The sequence below is a fragment of the Polychytrium aggregatum genome (genome assembly GCF_025602895.1).
Source record: "Polychytrium aggregatum strain JEL109 chromosome Unknown BJ171scaffold_45, whole genome shotgun sequence".
Taxonomy (NCBI): Eukaryota; Fungi; Chytridiomycota; class Chytridiomycetes; order Polychytriales; genus Polychytrium; species Polychytrium aggregatum.
In genome coordinates, this window is record NW_026516247.1 from 319749 (window position 1) to 344729 (window position 24981).

Here is a 24981-nt window from a genome sequence, read left to right on the forward strand (position 1 = left end):
AGTGCGTCATGGCGTCAAGGCAAGGTCTATGCATCTAGTCCCAGGAGACTGTCGAGGTAGTTTGTTGGATTGCCTGTGGCTCGGTTGGACTCATTCCCATCACAAACTGCGCTGGTATCTGGTGTCCCGAGTTTTCCTGAATAGCTCCAGATTCCCCCCCCCATCCATCGCCACAAATATTGATTGTCGTCTCTCGGCGATGCTGGCGAACAGAGCTGCTCGTGGGCTGGGTGCCTGTCTATATTCATGACCCAGAAAGGCGGCACCATGCACGTTTGGAACCGACATCCAGCGCAGAATGGCCACTGGCGTCGGAGTCGAACATCCGCTTTGCGATGCGGGCTGCAGCTTGACTTGCACGTCATGAGGCACGTCGCCGCTCCCGCACCGCCCAAAGCGAGCTCTTCATGAAGCCTTCCACACTAGAACGCCGATGTTGCCTCCAAAGTACATATACAGCAGGTTGCGCATCTCGTTGGTGATTTCGAATCCGAAGCCTTCGCCAACCACTACGTGCCAGCTGCTTCCGCATCGCTTGTCCATCAGCTCTTTGATGGATTTCGAAGCCGCCTGTGTTGCATTTGCCGCCCAGAGGCAGTGAGAGCGATAGCGAGAGCGTGTGCTGTGGTGAGTGAGGATGCAGCGAATGCAGCACGCTCGTTTTTCTGTCGATCAAAAGCGAGCTGCATGGATGCGGTCGGTCGCAGCGACGATTTCTGCTGGATCCATCCCACATTCATCCGTCGCCCAAGAAGGGTTGCTGGGATCTTGGTGCCGCCCTCCAACAGCATGAGCTTCCGCAGCAGGCACACATGAGCACCTCGTAGTTTCCAGGATGCTTTTCGACGGCTGTCACGACCATGTCCACGGCCTCAAGACGCAGTTCGTCAACCATATCGCAGTTCTGTTGAGTTGGGGCGGTGGTCGAAACACGAGCAAATCAGGCGAGGCGTAAATGCAAGAGCGCGATGGTCGCTGTCGAAGCGGTGCACCATTCCAGGGTGAAAGTACTCGCGAGAGCTGACTCGAGGCCGACCCATCTCTCGAAGCTGCCCATCTCAAAGCCCCACCCGTCTGGAAGAAAACCGATGCTTCCCGTGCGCAACCGCCTCCCCCGATGCTGCTCGAAGCCGTACCCGCACAAGCGGATAGTTGAAGTTGCGGCGTTGGTCCTTATCGTCAGCCTGTGCGGCCGAGGTCTTCTCGGCGCCGCCGGCAGCGAGATTCGAGTTGCTTCCGGAAACATCTGCCATTGCCGTGCTTGTGAGGCGTCGTGCGCTCGACAAAGGAACTGATCCCGGATGCCCCCTGTGCTGTGGGCAAGCGGTATGCGGCTGCCATCGAGGGCGGGCCCGCTCGCTCTGATATCAGCAGCGGTCCACGTGCCCTCGGATCACACAGCCACGTTGTGGCTATGTCGCCAGCCACACCCTGGCTGTCGACCCTGGATCAAGCCCTGGCCTTTGCGCTCATGTCCATCGAGGCCCCTTGGAACTGCATCCGTGATCGCTCTTGCCGACCCGCGCCCAGCAGCCGCAGACCGAACAGCCAAACAGACCGAACAGACCGAGCAGATCGCCTGCCTGCATCCAAAGCCCTGCCTCTCCCTCTATCGCCGTCCTTTGCCCGCCTGACCACCATGTCGCTTGTTCGCTCCATTGCCTCGCACCCGGACTATCTGAGCCTGATCTCCTCCCAGCCGCCGACCAAGCTGGTGAGCAGCACGGTCAAAGCCCGTCGCAAATCTTCTGCACGAATATCGGCGCGAAATCGCTGTCGTGCTTTACTCTCTAACGATTGCCCTCCCCTTCTCCCACCCACGCCCCATCCCCAACTCACAATACCGTGCGTCGCCAGGTCGTTGTCGATTTTACAGCGGCTTGGTGTGGTCCCTGCCAACAGATCAAGCCTGGTATGGGCCTCGTTCTCCGATCTGTCCAACCGTCGCCTCGCTACTGCTGCATTTCCTTTTCTGTTTCTTCGACTATCCCAGAGGACGGCCGAGAGGTTTGGCGGTTACTCCGGCACGACTCCTCTTGCTTCAGCTCGTTTGCTTATCGATCGTTCTCTCGTCAGTGTTTGCGGATTACAGCAAGCGCTTCACGTACGTGTCAAGATATCGTGATGTCTCGCTGCTGGCACAAAGAGAGCAGGAAAGGCAGTTGCCGAAGTCAAAGAGATTTCCGTTGCATAGTAATTGGATGAATCACTCGGCTGTGTTGTGTTGTGCCCGGGTCTGATGCCTCGATGGCTGTAGACACGTTGTCTTTGCCCAGGTGGATGTGGACCAGCTCCAGGAAACTGCCCAGCACGCCGGGGTCACGGCAATGCCGACCTTTCAGTTCTACAAGGCCGGAAACAAGATCGGCGAGCTCAAGGGCGCTGACCCAGCAGCTCTGCTGAACCTCATCAAGGTACGCTCGGAGCAACAAACGTGGCGAGTGAGGGTCTGTGAGCCGCGGCTGGTTGGGCAGCTGGGAGCTGGACGACCCGAGGGTTGGGATGGAATATGGTGCGCTTGAAGATAGTATGGCGTTCAGGCAAGCCTGGACAGAAGCTCCGGCTGCCGTATGACGAAGGTCTCATCTGCCAACATCGCATCTCCAGCAACATCAAGGCCCCGCCGAAGAAGGGCCGTCTGCCGCTGTCTCTGGACATGTAAGTTTGTGATGGACCTGTTGCTGCGAGACTGTCATGCTGATGGTAGCTGTGGATCTGCGCGTAATGCCCCATCCACTAACTTGGGCCGCTCTTGGGCGAATTGCGACCGCAGATCGACCTGAGTGACTTTATAAGCAAGAATCAAGTTGAATGCTTGAACGAGAACGACAAACACACTGTCCGCAATATCCTCGAGAAGAACGACGCCTATCTCGAGAGCGATGTCGATGAACAGCTCATCATCTCGATTCCCTTCAACCAGGCCGTCAAGCTGCACTCGATCAAGATTGTCGCCGACAAAGGTGCGTGAATCCCCCGTACGATGGCAAGCCAACCGGTGGTGTCAGAGTTGATCGCTGTGCAGAGAAGCTGCCAGCTGGACCCTCTGTCTGGCGGGATGACAGCCTTTGCAGCGGTGGTGATGGCGCTAAGGCGCTAAGGCGCATCCAGCCTGCTGACACGACTGTGCGTTTGTTTCAGAAACGGCACCCAGAACAATCAAGACCTTTGTCAACCAGGCCACGACGCTTTCGTTCGATGACGCCGAGAGTCGCCCCGAGGTCGAGACAATCGAGTTGGCCGAAAGGGATTACGAAGCAACATCGATTGTGGGCCTGAGGTTTGTCAAGTACCAGAACGTCCACAGCTTCACGGTATGTGCACGAACCCGGATGCCCTCCCTACGGCCGCACTTGGAAACAAGGCTGCATCATATCTGACCCTTCATATCCGTGACAACGCTCAGCTCTTTGTGGCTGACAATCTGTCCGGCTCCGAGACGACGCGGATCAAGCAAATCATCCTGTATGGCACGCCGGTGGAGACCACCAAGATTTCGGATCTGAAGAAGGTCGAGCACACGCACGCAGATGGCTCGAAACACTGAGTTGATGACGTTGTGCGGCCAAGCAGTGCATCCACGGCCGATGGATCAGATGGGATCCATCATCTGTCTGCGGCACCATGCATAGAGCAATAGCAATACAGCTTTCTGGTCTTTGCTTGCGAGACGCAACACTGCCGTCGCGGGCCAGAGCGAATAGTCGGGCTGCCTGCTCCGCTGGCATGTCCAGTTCCGTTGCCATGTCCAGTTCCGTTGCCATGTCATGTCACTGCCATGCCGGGAGTGATGCTGTCTCGCTTATGTAAGCCACGCACACGTGAGCGTTTTTTTTCTCGGCTGCTTCTCGTCAGGCTCGCGCCCGGCCTGTGTGCTGCGCGGCCACTGAGCTTGTGTTGTCCTGCACATCCGGCTCGCTCCAGCAACTATTGTCCTGCTCTCTCCTTCGAGGCTCCCAGATCAGAAGCAACCGGCTGCCCTGTCCGTCCGTGCGGCTCGAATCGATCAACCTCATCCCGCCGCATCGCATATCTTCCCTGTGTACCGAGCCCGTCATGACCAGCATCGCTTTCTACGAAGATCAGCAGGTCGGATATCGGCAACCACAGAGCTTTCGTTTGTTGAGCTTGGAGGGGAACGACGACCATCGCCTTTGGCGGCCAGCGGACTCTCCTGGCTGCTGTTGTCCCGATCGACACGGACAATGCTCGCTTGGCGGCACTCCGCCGGTCTATTCCATTGGCCGGCGCTGGATCTGGCGAGCCTGATGGGAGGGCCTTGCGAGCCTGCAATCTGCACTCTGATATCCGGGGCACTCTCGCCTCGGGCAAACGACAAGCGATCGGGATTCGGATGGCGCATCGATCTCCAGAGGCCCGTTACTAATCGACGCCAAAACACTGCTGCGTCCGGCTTGCGGATCCTACAGACCCTCAACCTCGCCGGTCTCATCGGAAACCTGAAGGGAGAACAGGCCGATGGCGCTTTTTTCACCAAGGCCCAGTCGCTCGTTGAGAGCGGCGATCTCTCTGCTGTCCTGGACCTGTTTGTCGGCGAAGTGGCTGTCCTGCTCAAGGCCGAGAACGCTGGTACGTCTGTCCATGCCGCGGGTAGATTCTCGGATCGGGCCGACCTGTCCTTCGTCGTGCTCGAGTTCTCGGGCATCTTGGTCGGCGCTTGAGCTTTGTGCAGCCCATTGCCTGACATCTCTCTCTTTCTCTCTCTCTGGAATGCTGGTCTCCAGCTTTTGAAGCCGCCTTCAACCTGCTGATTGCGCTGATCAGCACCCATGCCACCGACGACAACATCTCGGACCTGGCCAAGAAAATCATCGATCCCGTCGTCGCCAGCCCTGCTGAGAAGGGCCAGCTCAAGCTCAAAGTGTATGGCTGCTCGTCTCGATCCACTCGGATGCGCAATCGCTTGGACTGAAGTACCATCAGTCGCGTCACCTCTGTGGCTCCTCGGCCAGCTACGATGACTCTGTTAACAATAGGCTTTTACTTTCATGACCCTCTCCGCTTATGCCGACTTGCTTGGCTGGCTACTCTGCGACTGCCAACGGATCCGATGCAATCCCAAATGGCGACTGCATCTGCTCGTGCATACGGATGCTTGTGTATCCGACCCCGACACACGAGCAGCCTGAGCAACCTATTCAACACCGTGTCCACCTCGAGCACCGTTCGCTACGACACCTATGTTGCCATCATCAAAGTTGCCTCCAAGAACGGCGAAGTTGAGGCTGTGATTCCCCAGCTGCACCTGGTCGACGCCTGGCTGGCCGAGTGGGGCGTTTCTCTCAACCAGACCCGGGCCCTGTATCTCCTCATCAGCGAAAAGCTCTCCGACAGCCAGTAAGCCGTCGTTCTTCTGCCGCCTTGCCATGAGAAGCGAGGGCAGTTCAGTATCCGTGGTGCAGCCAGCAGATCTGCATCTGGATGCGTATCCGTGCACTTGACAGGTCGTGCGGACCACTCCCACTGCAGCTGGCCGTGGGTGACCTTGTATTCAGTTGAAGGTGCAGACTATGCTGCTGACACCTCCTCGCTGCCCTCTTGCCCCCCTGTTGCCGCGATGGAAAGCCCCCAGCAGTCATACGAGCAGCTTTTGAAATACCTCGCCACCTTTGACAATGCCGATGCCGCTGGCCTGAAGACCTCGAAAGAGCACGCAATCAAGGCTGTCAAGAAGGCCATCTCGATCCCCGAGGTCCTGAACTTTGAGGACCTGGCCAAGCTGGAGGCCATCAAGGCACTGAAAACCGAGAAGATCTTCACTCTGGTCAACATCTTCCTTAGCGATAACCTTGCCGCCTACCAGGACTTTGTCAAGAAGAACCCAGACTTTTGCAAGAAAGAGGGTATGCCCTTCCATTCGTTCCCTTCGAGGCCGACGTAGCCCAGCATCAATGCCTGCACACTTCCCCGTCACAGAGCTGGCCTCTGACTCGACTGTGATTGCTTGCGCCACCCCTCTAGGTCTCAACCACGAAGATAACCTCCACAAGATTCGCCTGCTGTCGCTCGCCAGTCTGGCCGCTTCACATGTCGAGAACGAGGTTGCTTACTCGACAATTGCCAAGGCTCTCGCTATCGAGGACGATGAGGTTGAATTCTGGGTTATTGATGGTAGGCAGCGAGAATGGGTGGTGCTGTGGTGCGAGGGTTGATTCATCCGACGCCTCTGCCAGATGAAATCAGGCTGGTGTGCGTGCAGCCCGCTGAGAGACCCTTTGTTCATCCCTGTAGTGATCCGCGCTGGCTTGGTGGATGCCAAGATGAACCAGCTCAAAAAGACGGTCGTTGTCAGCCGATCAACCCACCGCGTCTTTGGCAAGGAACAGTGGAAGTTCCTTGGTGAGAGACTGAATGGATGGAGGGCCAACCTCAAGGAGGTTCTGCAGGTGATTGCCAACGCCAAACTGATCGCTGAAGCTCAAACACTCGAGGCCGAACCCACGGTAATCACCAATGCCTAAGTGCAAATACACTCTCCGGGGCGCATAGCTCGCTGTTTTCCCTCGTTGTCGTTATCTCCCTGGGATAGGATGGGGAGGAAGGAAGGAGGAAGGAGGGAGCATGGCATTGGGTGGGATCTGTGCCGAGAGGCAGTCAACGACGTGCATGCCGGACAAACCCGGGGGCGCATCGAATCGAGTCGAATCGAGACAGAGAGCGGGGCGACCCGGTTGTCCTGGACAGATACTGCATGAACGCTCATGGGTCCCGAACATGGGCACGAAGAGTCATGTCGAGCCAGACAGGGCGGGCAGCAAGCACAAGCACCGTGCCCCGGCGCTGATGCCCCATTCGAGACCCGCTTGTCGTCGTTGTCGAGCCGCTGTCGGGTCGTTTGTCGAGCCAGGCGGATGCCGGCCACCAGGCCCCACCCCGCGATGAGGACGGCGCCGCTGTTCCGGCGCGCCTCGGAAGCACCGACCCAGCAGGCTTTTTAACGCCCGCACGCTTGGCAAACGATACCCATCCGCACCAAGATCCGCCCCGAGGCTGCAACCAACCCATCCACCTGCATCCGACACTCACCACTCGCCTCGGTCCCCGTCCAATGCTGCTGCGTAGCTTCAAGCCTGTTCGTCTGGGTGTGCTGGGTCCTCTGAGCCGTGCGGCTCCCAGTCCCATCGCCGCCAGCCACGCCGCTCGTTTCGGTCGCTCGGCAGCCCTTGGTCGCCCTATGCCCCATCAGATATCCACCATTGCGGTCGATCGCCGGTTTCTCTCGGCATACACCTCTGGCTCGTACACGAGCGGCGTGCCCCTCAAGACCACGATCTAGTGGGTATCGCCTTGCGTGCCGAGTCGCTGTTTCCATGGCGGATGTGACTCCCACAATTTGCTCTGCCTTGGATCTGCCTTGGATCTGCCTTGATTCCGTTCGAACTCGCTGTTCTCATCCCGTCAATGCTCCTTTTGTTCAATTGCACTCAACCCTCCTCCTGCTCCGCGCAGCTTTGTGATCCAGGATCGAGTCGGCGCTCTGGACGATCTGCTTCCCCAGATCAGCGGCCTCAACATCTCGCTGACCCGCATCGAGTCGCGCCCCTCCAAGACCAAGGGATTCTACGACTTTTTCATCGACTTTGACGCGCAATCCGAGAAGGAGGTCGAGCTCGCTCTCTCCAACCTCAGGGACCTCGTCAAAGAAATCAAGGTCGTCTCCACGGGCTCCAGTAACTCCGGTGCGTGCGGATTCGCCCTCGGCGATGTTCAGATCCATGACTGCGCTGATGCCTCGGCCAAGGCCTTTCATTCGCCTGTCTGTTCGGCATGGTCGTGGTCGCTGGGCTGTTTATGAATCTGACTTGTGTACCTTGGCTCGGCACAGTGCTGTCTGCCGTCCCTTGGTTCCCACGAAAAATCGCCGATCTCGATTCCTTCACCGACAAGGTGCTTTCGTACGGAAACGTGAGTAGTCAGTGCACGAGCCCATTTTCAATTTGCAGAGGGCCCACTGCAGCGCACTTTGCGGATGAAGGCCCCGGCAGGTTCCTAAACTGCGAACCATATCGACACTCAATCGTCACCAGGAGCTCGATGCCGATCACCCGGGCTTCACCGACAACAAGTACCGCGAGCGCCGAGCTGAGATCACCAAGATCGCCCGCACCTATCGCCAGTGAGTGCTAGATCCAGTGGGATTCTCGGCATCTTGGGATGCGAGGGCGATCGCTCCTGCCGACCCCGCGTATGTGACTCGACCCAGGATGCACCTCACTCCTCCACTTGTTTGCTGACTCCACCTCGCTATACGGCTTATTGATCAATGTTCCCAGCGGCCGTCCTGTTCCCCACATCGAATACACCCCGGACGAAGTCAAGACCTGGTGAGTCCGGCATGTGTCGTCTCAGGCACCCGCGAGCAGTCCATCTCATTCACATACGACCCCATCTCTCTCTCTCTCTCTCTCTGCCAAAGGGGGACTGTCTTTGACAAGCTTACTGCTCTCTACCCGACACACGCCTGTCGCGAGCATCAGTATGTCTTCCCGGTAGGTGCTGGATATCCGATTACTCTCTTCCCATCGAAAGCCGCTGATCGGCGACGCCAACTCCAGTGGTGGACCAATCGGTCCCCAGCCCTGCTTCTGACTCGCTCGGTCGATATTGTGGATGTAGCTGCTTATCCAAAACTGCGGATACCGTCGGGACAACATTCCGCAACTCGAGGACGTCTCCCGCTTCATGAAAGGTGTGTGCAATTGTTGCACATGAGCCCGTGCCCTGAGCATTGGATCGTGGCAAAGTATGGTATCCACTGCACCGCAAGTGCCACTGACGGTCCCCTGTGCTCAACAGATTGTACGGGCTGGACGATTCGCCCTGTCACCGGACTGCTTTCGTCCCGCGACTTCCTCAACGGTCTTGCCTTCCGGGTCTTCCATAGCACCCAGTATATCCGTCACCATTCCGTGCCGCTGTACACCCCCGAGCCCGATGTCTGCCACGAGCTCTTGGGCCATGTGCCTCTCTACGCCGATCCAGACTTTGCTGACTTTTCGCAGGAGATTGGGCTGGCTTCCCTTGGCGCTACAGACGAGGTAAGCCCATGATTGGCTCCAGGAGAACCACAGAGTCCATCAAAGCACAATATCTTCACGAGTCTCCATCCCGCTGACCATTTGCTGATCTTGGTCCCACCAGGATATCCAAAAGCTTGCTACCGTAAGTTCCAACAGCCAGCGCCTTGGGCCAGCTGCTGCTTGAGGATGTGGCTCATGTCGATTGACAGTCCAAAACCGACCGCGGACTCACAACCATCCCTTCCGTTGTTCTCGATTGTATATTTGCCTGCCTGGTACTTTGCCCCGCCGAAAAGATCTACTGGTTTACTGGTAAGTCGCTGCATCCGGGCTTGGCAGGCGCGAGCTGCTCTGGGTGCTCTGGTTGCTCTGGTTGCTCTGGGTGCTCTGGTTGCTCTGGTTGCTCTGGTTGCTGGCACTGGCCACTGCTCCTCCAGCAGATGCTCCTCCATTCTCACTAACGCCGACATCAATCTTCTGCTCCCAGTCGAGTTTGGCGTCACTCGCGAGGGTGAAGGTGTTAAAGCCTATGGAGCCGGCCTGCTCTCTAGCTTTGGCGAGCTCGAGGTAGGTTTGGTAGTCGTATGTTTGTCCATCACCAACACCAACAGCAATGGCTGATGGCTGTGGTGCCAATGAGCCAGTGATGCTGACCCAAGTCGACAAACTCTATCATCCCTCCCTTGCCCCTCCGGCTCCGATAGTACTGTCTGAGTGATAAGGCCAGCCGAGCACCGTTTGTTCCCGAAGTCGTTGCCAACACCAAATACCCGTGAGTAACGTTGTCCTGGGGGCTGCGGTGTTTTGCGTTTGGTCCGCCCAGCGACACACTTGATTGATCGACGGCATTGCCGACTGACCGCCGCTGACTGCCATCTCCCTGCGACAGAATCACATCCTACCAGCCGCTGTACTTTGTCACGGAGAGCTTCAAGGAGATGAAGGAGCAAGTCCGGTGAGCAATCGCCAGTCCGGAGTGGGCGCAACCGGGAATGCAGCCACTGTCCGCCTCGGGCTGGTTGAACAACGCAGTTCCTGGCCCGCCCTGTGCGCACAACCCCATTTTCCTGCGCGCTGACCCGATTTCATTCATCTTGCATGCCCTCCCCCACCCCGATGTTGCACCGGACGGCCCTCCACCGACCCGCCAGCGAATACGCCAACTCGATGGAGCGCCCGTTCGTTGTGCGATACAACGCCCTCACCCAGAGCATCGAGGTCCTGGACACCAAGGACAAGGTTCTCCGATTCGCCTCCAACCTACGCGGCGACATCACCAGGCTGATGAATGCCATCGACCGCATTGCAATGTAATGCCGCCCCGCCTGCCTGGCTGCCCGGGGTGTGTCTTCCGGGGGTGTGTCTCCCCCCCTCCCTGCGTGATTGCGACTTGCTCGGAGCAGGGCCGACCCTGCCGCCCGTTGCTCTCCCCTGCGCGCCTCCTGTGGCTCTGTCCGCTCTTGTGAATACAACAGCCACGATCTGCGCGTCGTCGCTCCTTTGGGCCTGCTGTACCGCATGTGCGGGGTGTGTCCTGATGCACAGGGCCCATGGCGGCCGGTGTGGGCCTCTGCGCTGGTTGCACATGTGCCCCAGACGCAACAATCGCACAGCCCACAAGGAGCTGTGCCCGATCGCCTGTGCTCGCCGTCGAACGAACAAGCGACTTTCTCCCCCTGCGGGCTGCCAGGCTTGCTCGCAAGCAATCCCCGCCCCGCCAAGCATTCCGCATCGGACGCACCCGCCTTTCCTTTTCGCTCGCATTGCGCTGTCCCCATGTTCCATAAGCGCGAGCCAGCGGGCTGTGTCTCGCTGAAGCCGTAATCCCATGGACTGCCCCGTCGATACCGTCGCCGTCATCGCCCACCGACACGGCGATCGTATTCTTTGTCGATAAGGCTGCGCCGATCTCCCCCGCTGCAACAAGCCCTCCTTGATCGCCTTGGGTATGAAACTCTGCTGAGCAGCTCGCCCCTCGCTTGTGGTCCAACACGCAGAGGGGCGGGTCCCCATAAATACCTCCAGGGGGGGGGAGAGTCGCCTTCTCCGCATCCCGCTCGTCTCGGTTCTTCTGCATCTTGGTTCGCAAGCAGCCTCACCAGCCCGAACAATGAAAGCCTCGTGGTCGTTGGTTGGCTCCACCCTGCTCGCTGCCTCGTCGGTCTGGGCCGATGGTTCCGCCCGTATCCGTTCGTACTCGGGCAGCAACAACAACCCAGACTCGCCTGCCCTGGGCACCCCCGGCAACCCGTACCTCAATGTCCTGCCGGCCCAGTTCCTGCAGGGGCTGCCGGATCCCCGCCTGGTCTCCAACGGCGTCCAGACTGGCACCCAGCCCAAACCCACGTTCTTTGGCTACCAGGACCAGGAGGAGCCTCTCTCGCGTGCCCAAGTCAACCTGTTCGAGACCTGGTTTGGCCAGGTTCGTGTCGAACTTGCAGATCCATGACTGGGGGAGGGGCGCTGCCCTGGCCAGATCCCACCGCCGATCTGCATGTCACCATCACCGTCTCGTCCATTGCCTGCCTGCTCTCATGGAACTGTCGCTAACATCGATCGCTGCGTTTGGCTCCTCGTTTCCCAGTTCATCAACCACGATCTCGAGGACGATGCACTCACGCCCGGCCGTCCAGGGTCGGTACCCCAACGACTGCTTCGATCTCGGTCCTGCTTCTGCGTTGCTTGAGGCTGACCATGTCCACCATATCGCCCGTCTCTGCATTCCAGCTTGATCTCTGTCGCCAACATCTCCAACGATCCCCTCTTCAAGCCCTCGGCCGACAACCCCTGGAACCCCGGTCACTCTACCAGTCTGTTTTCCTCGTCGTCCGTCACCCGGCTCGTCAACGGCGTCCCCACCCCCATCAACAACGGCAACAGCTTCCTGGATCTGTCTACCATCGTAAGTCGCCTTGCGGTTGTCTTTGCGGTTGACTATGCGGCTGTCTTCACTGACCGGCCTCCATTTGCGGCATCTAACGCTTCTATCCCACCCTCTCCCCAGTATGGTCTCGACCCCGCCACCAACACCAAGCTCCGTGTTGGCACCGATGGCCTGCTCCTGACCGGCAACTACACCGGCGACGGTGGTGCCTACAACCCCCTGGTCGGCAACATCACCACTTACAACCTGGCTCCCTCGACGGCCCAAACTGGTCTGCTGACCAGCTCGAACGGCGCCATCACCCCTCCTGGCCTGTTCCCGCAGGACATCCAGGTTGGAGGCGACTCGCGCGCCGTCGAGAACGTGGCCCTGGCTCTGCTGCATTCCTTCTGGATCCGTGAGCACAACAGGTGCGTGCTGGCCATGAGCCGGAATGAGGGTGTGGGAGAGCAGAAGACCCTGGCGGGGCAGAGACAAGATCTGCGGCCCTTGTTCTAACAGCCTCCTTGTGCCAATCATTCAGCGTCGCCAAGGCAGTCAAGCAGGTCCTGAATGGACGTCTGGTTTCCGCCAGCGACGAGACCATTTTCCAGATTGCCCGTGCCATCACGATCAGCGAATACCAGGTATGTCTTCGCACTCGCGGCGGGACAGTGCATCACTGGGTGACTACCATCCCGCTCGGCCCCTCTCCGGAGCCATGCAATTTCAGGCTCGCCTGCGACGCTCGGCATCCACCGGCTGACCATCATCGACGCTCCGTTTCCAGTACGTCATCTTCAACGAATACGTTCCCACCATCATCGGCAAGCCTCTTCCGTTCTACAACGGCTACAACAAGAGCGTCGATCCCACGACTTCGAACCTGTTCGCCGGTGCCATCTATCGCTATGGCCACTCGACCGTCCGCGACTACGACATCGTGGATGTGTGCACCCACCAGCCCATCTACATGTTCAACGCCACCAGCACCCTGCCGCAGATCCAAAAGTCGTTCTTTGGCACCAAGGTCAACGTGACCGATGGCATGATCGCCACCCGCTTCCCCTTTGGCGGCCAGATCGTTGTCCTTGGCTCGGGCCGCGACGTCATGGTAAGTGCGGCCACAGTGTCGGTGGGCGGAACATACGCCTGTCCATCCAGCATCCGGACGGCACTCGTTCCTGAGTGATCATGCGGAACAGAGCGACGATTCTCTGGGACTCACTGATACTATCCCCTTTCCACCCTTCCCCACCACAACGTTGTGGCAAACAGACCCCTGCCGCTAGATACCTGGCGCTTGCTTCCGGCTCGAGTGGCGACGGCTTTGCCAACATCTTCTCCTCTCTGATCCTGTCTCGTCAGGCCGGTATGTAGCCGACAGCTGCCAGCTTTGGATCGCGCACATGTGTGCTCTGCCTGCAAGTCACTGCCGGCTTTGCGTCTGCTCATGCTCCGCCGACTATCACTGCCACAGAAACCGACACCATCATCCACAATGCCCTTCGAAACTCGATCGCTCTGGACCTGTTCAGCACCGACATCCTTCGCAGCCGTCTCGACGGCCTCCCCAGCTACACTGCTGTTCGCGCTCGCTATGGCCCCTCGGATCTCCTTACGGCCCCCGAGTGCGTCAAATCGATCTCGTCGGTTGCCTGCTTCCAGCTCATTACGCCCTCAAACCCCTCCCTTGCCCAGTCCCTGCAGTCTCTGTACACCAACGTCACCAGCATCGATGCCCTCGTCGGAGCTCTTGCCGAGGAGCGTGGCCCCAACACCGACCTTCCTCTCACCATCGCCAACTATCTGGCCGAAGAGTTTGTACGCAAGAGAGATGGCGATCGTTTCTACACCCCCATCGACCAGCTCTTGCCCACCTTGGCGGACATCATCTCTGGCGAGTTCGGCATTGCCGATGGAGCCGGCATTGCGGACGAGATCTCGTCTGCCCTGGACCTCTACAGCACCTCGATGTCCAACATCATTGGCCGAAACCTTGGTCTGTACGGCCTCCCCAACAACGTCTTCAAGGTTCCCAAGTATGCCAGCGTCGTCCCTTTCTACTCCGCCTGCCCGGCCAACTAATTGTCCCGCTCCATCTTTCACCTCTCAAAGCTCCCATGAATACGCGTGGGTCGCGATGGCCTCTACTCCCGTCTGTTTCCTTCTCGAGATTTGCTTGTTTCTCGAATCTATTTTCCCTCTCCTGGTTCGCTTGATGCATTTTTATATGACTTTGAAACCACCAGGAGTGCACTTTGCACTTGAACGAACGGGACACTGCCCATTCTATGAACATGTAGTATGTGATGAGCTTGCGTCAAGCAATGCCATAAGAAATAGAACAGATCACCTCCGAGCGAAGACCACCAGTCGCTCTCCGGTCTCCACAATCGACATGTACACTGGTCTCGGAGTGCCGGTGGCGAATGGTGCTCTTGGACACACTGGCGAATGGTCACGGCCAGCGCGCGATGGTATTGGGAAACAAACTATTCGGTCAACGATCAAAATCACGGGTGACCCGTTTATGAGTTGGATTGACTGTAGTTCGGGTCCTGCACACACACATACCCGTCATCAGTGCCGCCCCAGGACGATCACTGTTATGGAGGAGCACTCATGGATGCGTATTCCCCGTTTCGCTCCGAACATGCTGTATTCACAGTTTTTGCCCAGGATCGACGCAGCGATCACGACGGTACTGATCGACCGGTGACATATTTTGCTTCTCCATTTCACTTGGCCCACTCTGGTTGAGTTCCTTGTTCTTTGATTTGCCATTTTGGCTTTTGGCTCTTGCGACACACCGAATAAACTCAAGCCGAATAGGGCTGCGTACGCAGGGGTTGGCGTGGATCAGTGGCCTCAGACGGGCGGGTTGTGGGCGACTTGCCATGGGCACCGACAGTGGTTGTGGTTGTGGTGCCCGACTCGGGCTTCCAGGTGCTTGCCGACGCCGAGCCCTTGCGTTGATTCTGCTCCTCGGAGGCTCCCCAAAGCTTCGATCCCAGGACAAAAACGGTGGTGCCCATGGTTGCCGAGACGTTCATCAACGATCGGAGAGTAAAGAGGCCGCTCGGATCCGAGAAGGAGTAGTTGAGGGGATACAAAACCACAACAACTTGCACCCAGAAGGAGATCTGCGGATGCACCAGGAGTCACGGTGAGTATGGAGGTTTACCGTGCCCTGAATGTTCCCATATTGGGAAAAGTGGGCATGGAGTTGTTTGATATGGCTTTGTCGGGTCGCCACAAACGGTACCAGAGCGAACGCCGCTGCTCGAGGCAGTACATCCGTTCATGACTCCGGGTGGAAGGTGTGAATCAAGATGGTAATACCCCCCCCCATTGAGCGACATCACAATCTTGCCGCCGGCCTCACATCATGATGTGCACGGTTAGCCGCTCTGCACTCACACAGAGTCGGTAGTTCTGGACGAACGGCAAGAGACTGCTCAAGCGGGGGTCGACTGGAGCAGGCGGCGGTTGTGCCGTTCTTACCGAGGATCTCAGGTTTTTCTCTTCGTTGAACTGCGACGGGACATTTCGAGTTGAGTGCCCGATCCAGAAGCTGGTCAGTAGGATCGCCATGAATATAAAGAAGATCGAGATCGGGAATGGATCAAAGCTCAGCGTGGTGGAACTTTTGCAGAGCCCAGACGACTCGATGCTGTTCCCGAACGAATCGGTGTTGATGATGGTTCGGATCCACTCCAGGGGCGCCGTAAAGTTCCAAACGAGAATAATGCCCTGGTGTTGCGGTTGTCCCGTGTGTCAAAGGCGTTGCGGGCAGGGGTTGGAAGTGTGTCGTGACGAAATCCATGGTGTCAGTTCGAGCATGCATCCAGGCGAGCATGCATCAATGCGGATACACTCCAGCAGCATCAGCTTGTACCCTTGCAGTCCATCAAGCCCATCCAGCCATCCAACCACAAACCCATCGACACATCCAACCACAAACCCATCCACACGAACATTCGGGCACCCGCCCGCCAACACATACCAACGACACCAGCATCGGAGCAGCCATCGTGAAGAAGAGTTCGTGCGGCCTGAAGCTGATGATCTCGGCCTTGGGGTTCTTGAAGATGCGATAGATGCGCCACATCTTGATGAGCAGTGCGCCAAACATCAGCATCATCGGCAGGACAATCACATATGGCGTCGCCATGCAGGCGGCGTTGAGCGTATTGGCGTCCTGGATGACATTGTCATCCATGCCCATCAGATAATTGCCACACAGGGCGATGCTGGCGCTGAAGCCCATCAGCACCAGAAACGTCGGCGACCCGCCCTTGATTTGGGGCTGTTCACGGTTGAGGATGATGAGGAGGGTGATGCCAAGGGTGATAACCTGGCTGAGGGCCGTGATCAAGAATATAACGATTCGTAGACCCATCGAGATCAGGTGGCGATTCTCGTAGGGAAAGACGGGGTTGAACTGGCCCATGGGCACGATGCCCTGGAAGTACGTGTTCAGCGTGTTGGTGAAGGTGAAGTTCAGGCAGTCGTTGGGACCGATGATGGTGTTGCCGTTGACCTGTGAGTCCCAAATCGGCACGACAAGGGTTGTAAGCACCACGGGCAAGCTGACTCGTCGCTGTGGACGGTGCGGGAGCTGCAGACCTTCTATCCTGAGCAGACTGCTGGCAACGACTCATGCGACACCCCATCGTTACTCATGCGACACTCCATTGTCACTCATCTGCACTACTGCCGCCAGCTTATCTCTGGGTGTTTGGGTCGTGCTGTAACACTTACATCATAAATGGGACCGCAGTACCGGGAGTTGTCCGGGAGCGACTTGAGGCGGGCAACTTCGGCCTGAATGGCTGCCACCTGATTGACGTCGAACCAGCCAGAGATCCCGGTGATGTAAGTAAGGCCGCTGAGCAGGCCAGAGTTGACCATGGCGGTGTCACTGAGCGGCACGCCGTCGATGTAGTTCTGAACAAATGGTCCAAAGATCGTGATCCAGTCAAAGGAAGCTGTCGCCAGAACGCGGTTGCCATAGTCGCCGCTGGGATCGGTGTTTGCGGCAGCGATGTAGGATCCATTTGAGGCTGCATAGGTCGCCGGGGGCGTGAGCGGGCGATTGGGCACAAATCAGCAAAGCTCCATTATCGTTTTGCAGGATGGTGTCACGGAACTGTGTCCATACTCACTGAAGACAGCAACAGGAATGACCGTGTCGGTCTGGTATCCAAGGACCTTGACGCCGTCGGCCAGGAACTGCTGCGAGACTAGATGTAAGGCGTGTGTGAGCTAAGTGCATCGCAAATGAGTGGCCGAAGGATTGCGTGCCCACCTTGGGTTTCGGCAAATGGATAGTAGAATGTGCCGATGCTTCGGGTGATCATTTTCGCTCCAGGAATGGCCTTCTGCAGACCCAAGAGAAACATATTGGCGTGGATCATCGTTCTTGGGATCTCCATTGGAAGTAGATACCCAATTGGGATGTTGCCATTTGCGAAGCTGACGTCCGACCGGCTCTTGGCAAACAGACCAGCAGCGTATCCAGTCAAGTACTTTGCTTCCTCCTGGCGCAAGGAGTACCAGCGCGTGTTGGCCGGGATGGGGTTGATGTTGGAGGTCGTCCAGGTGAGAACCTTGAGGCTGGGAAAGTTCTGGGTCAAGGTCACGGTGAGATTGAGCTGCTGGGAAATGGTCACTCCCAGGATGGCAATGTCGATGGAGTTTTGTTGGATAGTGTCGTGAATGAGCTGGTAGTTGGTGTTGAAGCCAATGTTGAAGAGCGTGTAGATGGATATAGAGCTTCCGAACTGAATCTTGAGGTTATTGAGTCCAACGTTGAGCGAGTGTCCGAAACCAGAGTCTGCGAGGTGCAGCATGGCAGTTCGCTCGGGTTAGTGTCGTAGCCGGACCGCGAGTGCTATCGCAAACGGGCAGAGTAGGGTGTTGAATCAACGGCAGCTATGGGTGGGCTCGCAAATGGGACTGCACCTGTTGGCGGACTCGAGCAAGTCAGCAGGATGTTGATCGGTGGGCGATCTACAAGCATCGTGGATGTGGCGAGTTGTCAGTGGCATGGCAAGCACAAGCAATATGAGTAAAACTACCGACGCCATTTGTAGCGACATCCACGGCCGATACCGATCCAGATACCGAGGATCTGGTCGAATGTGTCGGTGTGCACCATCGCTGCGAATGAGGCTCGATGGACATACATGTGAGAGTGTAGACGAGGCTCAGGTCGTGGAAGGTCTGCTTTCCGTCAAAGGATATGAGGGCCTTGGCCTGCTGCCCCAGAGACACCTGTGCGATGCCGGCGTCGGTGAAGCCTGTGAGGGTGCTGCCACTGAGCTGGGCAGCAATGTCGTAGTAGCTGGAGGCATTGACCACGCTGACGATGCGAATGGCGGGGGATACGTTGGCCAAGGCGAGCAGATTGTTGGGCATAGCGGGAAGGGCAATGATGACTGTGTTTCCGCCGTTGGCAAGCAGTGAGCGAGCGTTGATGCCTTGGCCCTGGGTGGAGGCTGTAACGGCTCCGCTGAGACGCGAGGCTGTCGAGTGTATCGGGGCGATTGTGAGTATGAGCATAGGAACGGAGCTCAACAGCTCGTGACTGCAAAATTACGACGTGCGATGGTGTGCACCGCTGGCTTATAGCGGCGCCTGCGGTGGAACAGTGTCATAGCGTGTGATCGCATGCAACTGACAAAGATCCCCACGGAGATGCCAGCAGCAGAGTGGCTGCGGTGTGTGCGAACAGATTCAGGTGCCTGGGTATCAGCAAACCCAGATGCCCGAACAAGGCAGCGAGATGGAAAACTCACGATCGTAAACCAGCAGAGAGTCGACGACACCCGCGCTCACGGTAAAGCCGTCCGTGACATTGAAAACGCAGGCGCCTTCGTCCATCGCGGGGCTCTGGAAGACAACGGCGGTGGTGTTGACGTTGCCGCCAGTGCTTGCGGAGCTGAATGTGGCCGTTGCGATGGAGCTCCGGCCGGTGGTAGGGTTCCAGACGGCGACGCGGTAGGTTCTCGAGGGATCATAGTAGCCAGCGAGGGTGAGGCTGATGGTTGTGCCGCCGGCAATGGGGAAGATATTGGGCGAGGCAGAGAGGACAGAGAATGCAGCTGCATATGCAGCCAGGGCCAGGACGAGCAGGCACTTGGCCAGCAGCCGGCCAGTCGAAACAACGGACAGCATTGTCGCGACAGGCATCATCGACACCATCGACATCGCGCAAGGCCGAGTATCGATGTTGGGGTGGAAAGGGCGATGCGGCCAAGTCGAGGGATTTGTACTGCGGCGGTTTCTGTCCAAAGCCATCGACACATGCGACACTGGATCACGAGCAGGCTGGTGGGTGATGTCAGGCTGGCAAAACGAGCTGCGTGCTGGGCCAGAGCAACCATCTGCCGGGCCTGCAGTGGATGCATTGGATTCAGTGATGCAGTGGACATTGGATGCATGTCATGCTTATGAACAGCAAAGTCTGCCCAGGACGTGTGAGTGCGAAAGCAGTGCGAATGGCGCTGATTGGGAGTCCTCAGCACTGATTGAGAGAGCCGTCAGCGCTGATTGTTGTCCGTGGGATCACGCCCGGGTATCTACGTCTGGATCCTTATCCCATCGCTGCAGACAGAGTGTGGCGAGCGGGGCTCGTGGAGACAGATTCGCAGAATCCAGGGGGACATCGCGATCTGGCCCGTGGGAACTGATGCCCGGCCGGGCTGCGCTTTTTTTGTTGGCCAAGCTGATCCGACAACCGCCGCCATCCCCCTCGTCTTGCTTGATCGCTACCACGCCAATCCCTCACTTGCCCTCCCCCTCCCCGACGGCATCCATCCGTCGACAATGCCGCCAAAGAAACCCGTCGCCCCCAAGATCGAGACTCTCACAGAAAATGAGGAGATTCTGCTGGAGACCCTGCGGTCTGAGCCTCGGGTGCGCCTTCGCTCTCGCCAACGCTCCTATTCAGCACCCAACCGGCGGACAAGGCGACAGCGACGCATTCGATCGGCTCTGGATACTCACAGTCCATCAATATCCATTCTATGTAGGGCATGACCACCTCCCAGCTGCTGAGCAAGCTGGGCGACGAATGGAACCAGGAGATCCTCGTCGTCCAGATGAACCAGCTGTCTTCCAAGAAATATGTCGACTTGATGAGCATCGGGAAAGAAACGGGCTTCAAGGCCCGGAACGATGACGAGATCTCAAAGTGAGTCGTTGTTCTTGAGGATTGAAGTGGTGGGGTGCTGTCTTGTTGGACGACATTCGCTGCGAGCTGAGATCAAAGCGACATGGCTGCACGAACCGAATACGATCGGGGCCATGTCCACTCATCGGACATTGTGATCGGAGAGGCAGTCCAAAAACGAAGCGATTTCATCGATCCGCACGCCATGGATAGCTATCCGGTCCCGGATGACCGATGGCACAGCCGCTACAGGAGTACAGATGGACACACCGGCCGAGACAATCCTCGGATACAGCTAATCCGACGCCGCCTGGACTTGCTGCCGACCACCCAGACTAACAGGAATGGATCAACAAGAGTATATCGTTTACAATCTCATCAAGGGCGTGGGCGACAAAGGTAATTTCGAGCGAGCGGTTCGACCTGGTACATGGCACAGGCCTGCTGCCTCGTCCCGCATAACACAGACGATAGATGCGAGCCTCATCCGGCCTACGACGTTGATGTGCAATGTGCTGCCGATGCCCTGGGATAGAGCAGAGCGCATTCCATGCACGCTGCGGATAGGACGATCGTGTGGATCATTGTGCTGCCCATAGATTATGGAGATGATGACGGGCACGCATCGCCTCACGATCGCATCACAATCGCTGCCAACATTCGCGTCCGGCCGTGCTGTGGCCTGCATAGGCGAGTTGTCTGAGTCATCACCGATTCTGCGCACCAGGAATATGGATCAAGGATATTGAACGCAAGTCCAAGGTGCACACCCAGCATCTTCAGGCCATCATCAAGAGTCTCGAGCGGCGGCAGATGATCAAAAACGTCAAATCCATCAAAGTAGGCATCTGGCGATTCGAGCGATGTGCGATCACGATTCGCTCAACCGAACGCGGGTGTATCGTGGCAGCCTGGAGCCATTGGAATGCGTCGGAACTGACATCTTCATTGGATCGCTCGGCACAGTACCCCACCCGGAAGACATATATGCTGTATGAGCTCGAAGCATCGTCAGAAGTCACTGGCGGACTGTGGTACACCGACCAGGAATACGATGAAGAGTTTGTGGAGGCGATCAGCCAGCAGTGCTACAAAATGATTCTGTCCAAGGTTTGTCATTTTTTGCTCTCATGCACCCGAGCGATATGCACATGATGAAACGAACGTTCCGATCCACTCGCCAGATCGCTAACTGTCACTCTGGATCCGAATCGCATCTGCCACCAGAGCTTCCCACACGACCCGGATGCCATTTTTCCAGCTGATCATAACGGATACGTGACCGCAACGGATATTCTGACCTTTATCAAGAGAACCAAACTCGTCACGGTCGAGCTGGGTCGGGGCGACATACAACAGATCCTCGATCGGCTGCTGTATGACGGCAAGATCACGAAGCGGACACGGGTTGCTGGAGAAGGAAGCGCCATGAGAGGAATCAAGTACGACACCCTCTCTGGCGGCGACGGCAGTGGCGGCGACGATGGCGAAGAGGTCATCGGGCACGTTTACGACGACGACGACGAGGATTTGATCATGTACAAGGCCGAGAGGGACATTCGAGGCGGACAAAGCGCCTGGGCCGATTTCCCGTGCGGCAAGTGTCCTGTCATCGAGCATTGCTCCGAGGACAGCCAGGTGTCGCCCTCGAGCTGCAGCTACTACAAAAAGTGGCTGCAATTCTGAGTGCCTCTTGCGCCTTTGGTCCAAAGTAAATCTGGAGCCAACATACACTTTATTCAGAAAAAAACGGGACAATATAGCCGTTTCCATGAACAGGTAGTATGTGCTGTGCTTGCGTCAAGCAAAGCCACAAGAAATAAAACAGATCACTTTGGCAGCCTCCGAGTGAAGACCGCCGGTCGCTCTCCGATCTCCACAATCGACCTGCATACTGTGATCATGTTGCGCGCCGCATTGACGTCGCGATTCCACACTGTCCGGCAGCTGGGATTCTTGCAGCTCCTGACAAAGTGGGAATTCGCAACACTGGGCGCATCGAGTCCTTCCAACCGAACTGGCTCCAGGCACTTGGAGCACACTTGCGAGGTGTTGAACTCGTTCGTCGAGACTACCTTGACGCTTCCATGATGGTGATTGGGACGGCGACGGTGGTGCTCGAATTGCTCAAAGTACCGAGCAAATCGCTGCCTCCGAGGGCTGGATGCATAGCCCTTGCCTTGTCGCCATGACGCATTGCCAAAGGCGATCACCACATCGGTCCGTATCGGGGCGTGCTTCAGGACGACCTTGCACATCCTGTCGACGGCCACTTGGCGCCTCTTGTGGCCCGTGAAGCGATGGTGACGGGCCTTCTTGCCAAGGTGGAAGTCGAGCTGCACCCGCAGCTCCGGTCGCAGGACATGGGTAAGATGGACCTTGAAAGCCTCCGAGGACGACACCTTGGGCGAGGGTGTGGTCGACATCCAGGTCTCGATGCTGAGTCGATACTTCATGGTGTTGTGCCACTCAGTATTGGACGTATGGCCACACATTTGCTGGTAGTGGCCATTGGAGAACGAGACCACCTCGTCTTGGTGGCCCGGTGCTTGGATGACCGCCGTGAAGATGGAGCCGACTCCAGGATCGATGCCAATCCAAGTGGTACGGTTGGGGTCTGGGTCACCGATGTGGGCCTGGATGCGCTGCTCGGCAGTCGGAGGAGGCTCGATGGTCTCGGTGTGATCGGTTCGAGGCACAAACTTGACGAGACCGATGGTGCATCCAATGCCATCGGTGCTGATCTCGTAGTTGAACAGCTTCTTGTCCCTGACTCGCTCTTGGAAGAGGGAGCTACGCAGCTTGAAGCAACTGCGCCAGAGACGATCCTGGTTGTTGATGCCGTCCTCGCCTTCTTCCTTGAGCATGTCCCGGGTGAGTCCAAGGCGTTTCTTTGGACCCAGGAGATTCCAAAGAGTGACCGTGTCAATCTTGACATACTTGGCCCTTGCAGTGCATGGAGGAACTATCGTGCACACGGCCGGAGGAGTGTCAAGAGCGAGTTGCTTGAGTGCCCAGTTGATCCTGGATGCCAGCTTGTTGATCTTGGACTTGGTGGTGCCGAGCTCAGACTTGGCCGTGGTGAACCTCTTGTCGTCGGAGGGAATACCTCGGGCAGTGAGCTTGTCCAGCTTGGCCTGGCGCTGCAGCTCGGTGACTCGGAGGGCGGGCATGTCGCAGTCGATCCACTTGTGGACATCGTCGACCATCTTGTCCCGGGCGAGGATTCCCACATGGTGTGAGAGGCGATGGAGGGCCCGGAAGCGGTCCTGGTCGTTGCTGTACCGAAACTCGTCCAGGATGTGGCCAAACTCGGGATAGAGGAACTCGAGATCGGCCTTGGGTGGAGTCTGCCCTGGTTTCTCGAAGAGCTCGAGACAGGCCTCGATGGCTTCGTGCTTATGCTTGTTGGCTGGGAAGACGGCAGCGCAGAAGCGGCGAAGGAGTCGCCAGTAGGCCAGGTCGAGGTGGGTGGTGCAGTTGGTGGCATAGGCGTTGACAGCCAGTGTGAGAAGCTGACTGTGAGCACCATCAGGCAGACGAGGGGCCGGAGGCAGGTCTGCGTGCCGAGTGGTCTGGTAGTCGCGAAAGGAAGCGACCAGATGCTCGTTGTATTTCTCATTGTCCCCGGTCGGGGAGAGGGCACCGTCCTGGACGATCTTGAAGCATTGACGGATGAATGCAGGGGTGGACTTGGAGATGACGGGGACGGGAAGATCCTGCTCGATGCACCGGAGGATGTGCAGGTTGAGCAGCCTGGATGCCTCGAACTGGATCTGGGTCATGGCCTCGACGGTGGCCTGGATCTGGGTCATGGCCTCGACGGTGGCCTGGATCTTGTCGCGGAGAGCGGGATTGAGACAACAGCCATCCATCGTCTGCTTGAAGCAGCTGAACTGAGGGGCGGATGACCTTCCATCCACGAGAGGGAGGACAGAACTCTTGAGGGGGTGATATTTTGGACACTTGCTAGTGTTGCAGCGTTCGTGATCGGTGCCATCGCACTGGCGACATCGCTTGCCGGTACTCGAGGAAGTAGATGGACCAGGCTCGGTGGGATCGACATCCATTGGATCTGTAGAAGCAGTGGTGGTGAGCGACGGAGCAACAGACGAACAAGCATGCGTGGGGTCAGAATACGAACCAGAGACAGGCTCCGACTGTGACTTGGCTTTCTTGGGCCTGGGTGGCCGAGGCTGGCCATCACCGGCACCCTTGCGCTTCGGAGGCATGGGGACAGAGGATGCTGGATGCCTGCCAGTGGTACGGGTCAGAACAGAGACTTTTTTATCGTACAATGGCGCGATGATCAGATCAAGGCGAGATGAGGGAAGAAAGCAGCAGGACGAAGGTGTGGCATTTATACCCGAGAGCAGGAACCCGTCTGCGCGGGCTGGTTGGGGAAGTGACCCTGTTCAAAAATCGCCGAGAGGCTCAAGCCAGGGATGTGAACGTGAGAACGGCGGCTTGATTGGAGGGAACTCAACCCCAGAAGCGCATCGCTCGCTCAATCAGCCGTGGGAAGACATCTGGAAGCACCCTCCGCACGGCAGACTCAAACAGGGTCACCATCCCGACTCTGAACCCCTCGGACGCATTCAGCGCTGTTGTCTTCCTGTACTGATGCTTCACAATCCCAAAGAAGTTTTCGATGGGATTGAAGTCGGGCGAGGCAGGTGGGGTGAAGATCACTGACCATCCACGGTGCTCGATGCAGTCCAGGACAGCCATTGTCTTGTGCATGCTGACATTGTCCATCACAATCACAGAGTCGTCTGGGAAGCTCGCTCGCTCAAAGAACTCGACCATCGAGTGTGTCTTGAATGATGTGGGGATGTACATGCGATGCAGCACACCAGAGTGGTTGATGGCAAATGCAGCCGAGACAGACTTGT

The 24981-nt window shown here is 57.5% G+C and overlaps 7 protein-coding genes across 7 annotated transcripts; 5 read left to right on the forward strand and 2 right to left on the reverse strand.

Annotated features, from left to right (window-relative positions):
* Window positions 1–214: 214 nt before the first annotated feature.
* BJ171DRAFT_520793 (uncharacterized protein) lies at window positions 215–1319 on the reverse strand. The gene is made up of 3 exons (XM_053112461.1): window positions 1137–1319; window positions 821–904; window positions 215–570 (listed from the first exon to the last, which is right to left on the reverse strand). Exons 1-3 carry the CDS (start codon window positions 1251–1253, stop codon window positions 406–408), a joined length of 366 nt encoding a protein of 121 aa, XP_052962976.1. The 5' UTR covers window positions 1254–1319; the 3' UTR covers window positions 215–405.
* Window positions 1320–1486: 167 nt separating this feature from the next.
* BJ171DRAFT_446107 (PITH domain-containing protein) lies at window positions 1487–3669 on the forward strand. The gene is made up of 8 exons (XM_053108186.1): window positions 1487–1714; window positions 1858–1912; window positions 2077–2104; window positions 2258–2414; window positions 2608–2658; window positions 2774–2963; window positions 3142–3314; window positions 3407–3669. The coding sequence occupies exons 1-8, from the start codon at window positions 1640–1642 to the stop codon at window positions 3545–3547; spliced, it is 870 nt and encodes a 289-aa protein (XP_052962977.1). The 5' UTR covers window positions 1487–1639; the 3' UTR covers window positions 3548–3669.
* Window positions 3670–5027: 1358 nt separating this feature from the next.
* On the forward strand, window positions 5028–6529 carry BJ171DRAFT_520797 (uncharacterized protein). Its single transcript, XM_053112462.1, has 4 exons — window positions 5028–5358; window positions 5587–5864; window positions 5983–6132; window positions 6253–6529. The coding sequence occupies exons 1-4, from the start codon at window positions 5072–5074 to the stop codon at window positions 6480–6482; spliced, it is 945 nt and encodes a 314-aa protein (XP_052962978.1). The 5' UTR covers window positions 5028–5071; the 3' UTR covers window positions 6483–6529.
* Window positions 6530–6999: 470 nt separating this feature from the next.
* On the forward strand, window positions 7000–10551 carry BJ171DRAFT_520798 (Biopterin-dependent aromatic amino acid hydroxylase-domain-containing protein). The gene is made up of 14 exons (XM_053112463.1): window positions 7000–7296; window positions 7471–7700; window positions 7847–7926; window positions 8049–8137; window positions 8295–8345; window positions 8438–8510; window positions 8638–8710; window positions 8818–9059; window positions 9163–9183; window positions 9338–9353; window positions 9529–9608; window positions 9746–9813; window positions 9931–9996; window positions 10193–10551. The coding sequence occupies exons 1-14, from the start codon at window positions 7070–7072 to the stop codon at window positions 10353–10355; spliced, it is 1479 nt and encodes a 492-aa protein (XP_052962979.1). The 5' UTR covers window positions 7000–7069; the 3' UTR covers window positions 10356–10551.
* Window positions 10552–11041: 490 nt separating this feature from the next.
* BJ171DRAFT_520800 (heme peroxidase) lies at window positions 11042–14222 on the forward strand. The gene is made up of 8 exons (XM_053112464.1): window positions 11042–11463; window positions 11626–11675; window positions 11769–11943; window positions 12046–12335; window positions 12449–12551; window positions 12695–13018; window positions 13183–13276; window positions 13385–14222. Exons 1-8 carry the CDS (start codon window positions 11152–11154, stop codon window positions 13990–13992), a joined length of 1956 nt encoding a protein of 651 aa, XP_052962980.1. The 5' UTR covers window positions 11042–11151; the 3' UTR covers window positions 13993–14222.
* Window positions 14223–14562: 340 nt separating this feature from the next.
* Window positions 14563–19089, reverse strand: BJ171DRAFT_602299 (7 transmembrane sweet-taste receptor of 3 GCPR-domain-containing protein; the record flags this gene model as incomplete). The annotated part of the gene is made up of 9 exons (XM_053115145.1): window positions 14563–15050; window positions 15412–15660; window positions 15914–16450; window positions 16672–16973; window positions 17076–17153; window positions 17219–17746; window positions 17875–17922; window positions 18099–18437; window positions 18711–19089. 9 exons carry the CDS (start codon window positions 19087–19089, stop codon window positions 14727–14729), a joined length of 2784 nt encoding a protein of 927 aa, XP_052962981.1. The 3' UTR covers window positions 14563–14726.
* A 519-nt stretch (window positions 19090–19608) lies between these two features.
* On the forward strand, window positions 19609–21961 carry BJ171DRAFT_226766 (RNA polymerase Rpc34). The gene is made up of 5 exons (XM_053106532.1): window positions 19609–20107; window positions 20421–20485; window positions 20814–20926; window positions 21053–21196; window positions 21314–21961. The coding sequence occupies exons 1-5, from the start codon at window positions 19950–19952 to the stop codon at window positions 21770–21772; spliced, it is 939 nt and encodes a 312-aa protein (XP_052962982.1). The 5' UTR covers window positions 19609–19949; the 3' UTR covers window positions 21773–21961.
* The last annotated feature ends 3020 nt before the right edge of the window (window positions 21962–24981 follow it).

Bases quoted from the DNA above. Each gene is read 5' to 3' on its own strand.
- BJ171DRAFT_520800 (XM_053112464.1), top strand. From the start codon at position 11,152: ATGAAAGCCTCGTGGTCGTTGGTTGGCTCCACCCTGCTCGCTGCCTCG. The intron at 11,676-11,768 runs GTCGGTACCCCA...TCTGCATTCCAG, and splicing joins CTCACGCCCGGCCGTCCAGG to CTTGATCTCTGTCGCCAACA. The intron at 13,277-13,384 runs GTATGTAGCCGA...TCACTGCCACAG, and splicing joins GATCCTGTCTCGTCAGGCCG to AAACCGACACCATCATCCAC.
- BJ171DRAFT_226766 (XM_053106532.1), top strand. From the start codon at position 19,950: ATGACCACCTCCCAGCTGCTGAGCAAGCTGGGCGACGAATGGAACCAG. The intron at 20,927-21,052 runs GTAGGCATCTGG...CGCTCGGCACAG, and splicing joins AAAACGTCAAATCCATCAAA to TACCCCACCCGGAAGACATA. The intron at 21,197-21,313 runs GTTTGTCATTTT...ATCTGCCACCAG, and splicing joins ACAAAATGATTCTGTCCAAG to AGCTTCCCACACGACCCGGA.
- BJ171DRAFT_520797 (XM_053112462.1), top strand. From the start codon at position 5,072: ATGCAATCCCAAATGGCGACTGCATCTGCTCGTGCATACGGATGCTTG. The intron at 5,359-5,586 runs GTAAGCCGTCGT...CGCGATGGAAAG, and splicing joins GAAAAGCTCTCCGACAGCCA to CCCCCAGCAGTCATACGAGC. The intron at 6,133-6,252 runs GTAGGCAGCGAG...TCATCCCTGTAG, and splicing joins TGAATTCTGGGTTATTGATG to TGATCCGCGCTGGCTTGGTG.
- BJ171DRAFT_520798 (XM_053112463.1), top strand. From the start codon at position 7,070: ATGCTGCTGCGTAGCTTCAAGCCTGTTCGTCTGGGTGTGCTGGGTCCT. The intron at 7,927-8,048 runs GTGAGTAGTCAG...AATCGTCACCAG, and splicing joins AGGTGCTTTCGTACGGAAAC to GAGCTCGATGCCGATCACCC. The intron at 8,138-8,294 runs GTGAGTGCTAGA...CAATGTTCCCAG, and splicing joins ATCGCCCGCACCTATCGCCA to CGGCCGTCCTGTTCCCCACA.
- BJ171DRAFT_446107 (XM_053108186.1), top strand. From the start codon at position 1,640: ATGTCGCTTGTTCGCTCCATTGCCTCGCACCCGGACTATCTGAGCCTG. The intron at 2,964-3,141 runs GTGCGTGAATCC...CGTTTGTTTCAG, and splicing joins CAAGATTGTCGCCGACAAAG to AAACGGCACCCAGAACAATC. The intron at 3,315-3,406 runs GTATGTGCACGA...GACAACGCTCAG, and splicing joins AGAACGTCCACAGCTTCACG to CTCTTTGTGGCTGACAATCT.
- BJ171DRAFT_520793 (XM_053112461.1), bottom strand. From the start codon at position 1,253: ATGGCAGATGTTTCCGGAAGCAACTCGAATCTCGCTGCCGGCGGCGCC. The intron at 905-1,136 runs GTACGGCTTCGA...CCAACTCAACAG, and splicing joins TCAACTATCCGCTTGTGCGG to AACTGCGATATGGTTGACGA. The intron at 571-820 runs GTGCTCATGTGT...AATGCAACACAG, and splicing joins AGCATCCTGGAAACTACGAG to GCGGCTTCGAAATCCATCAA.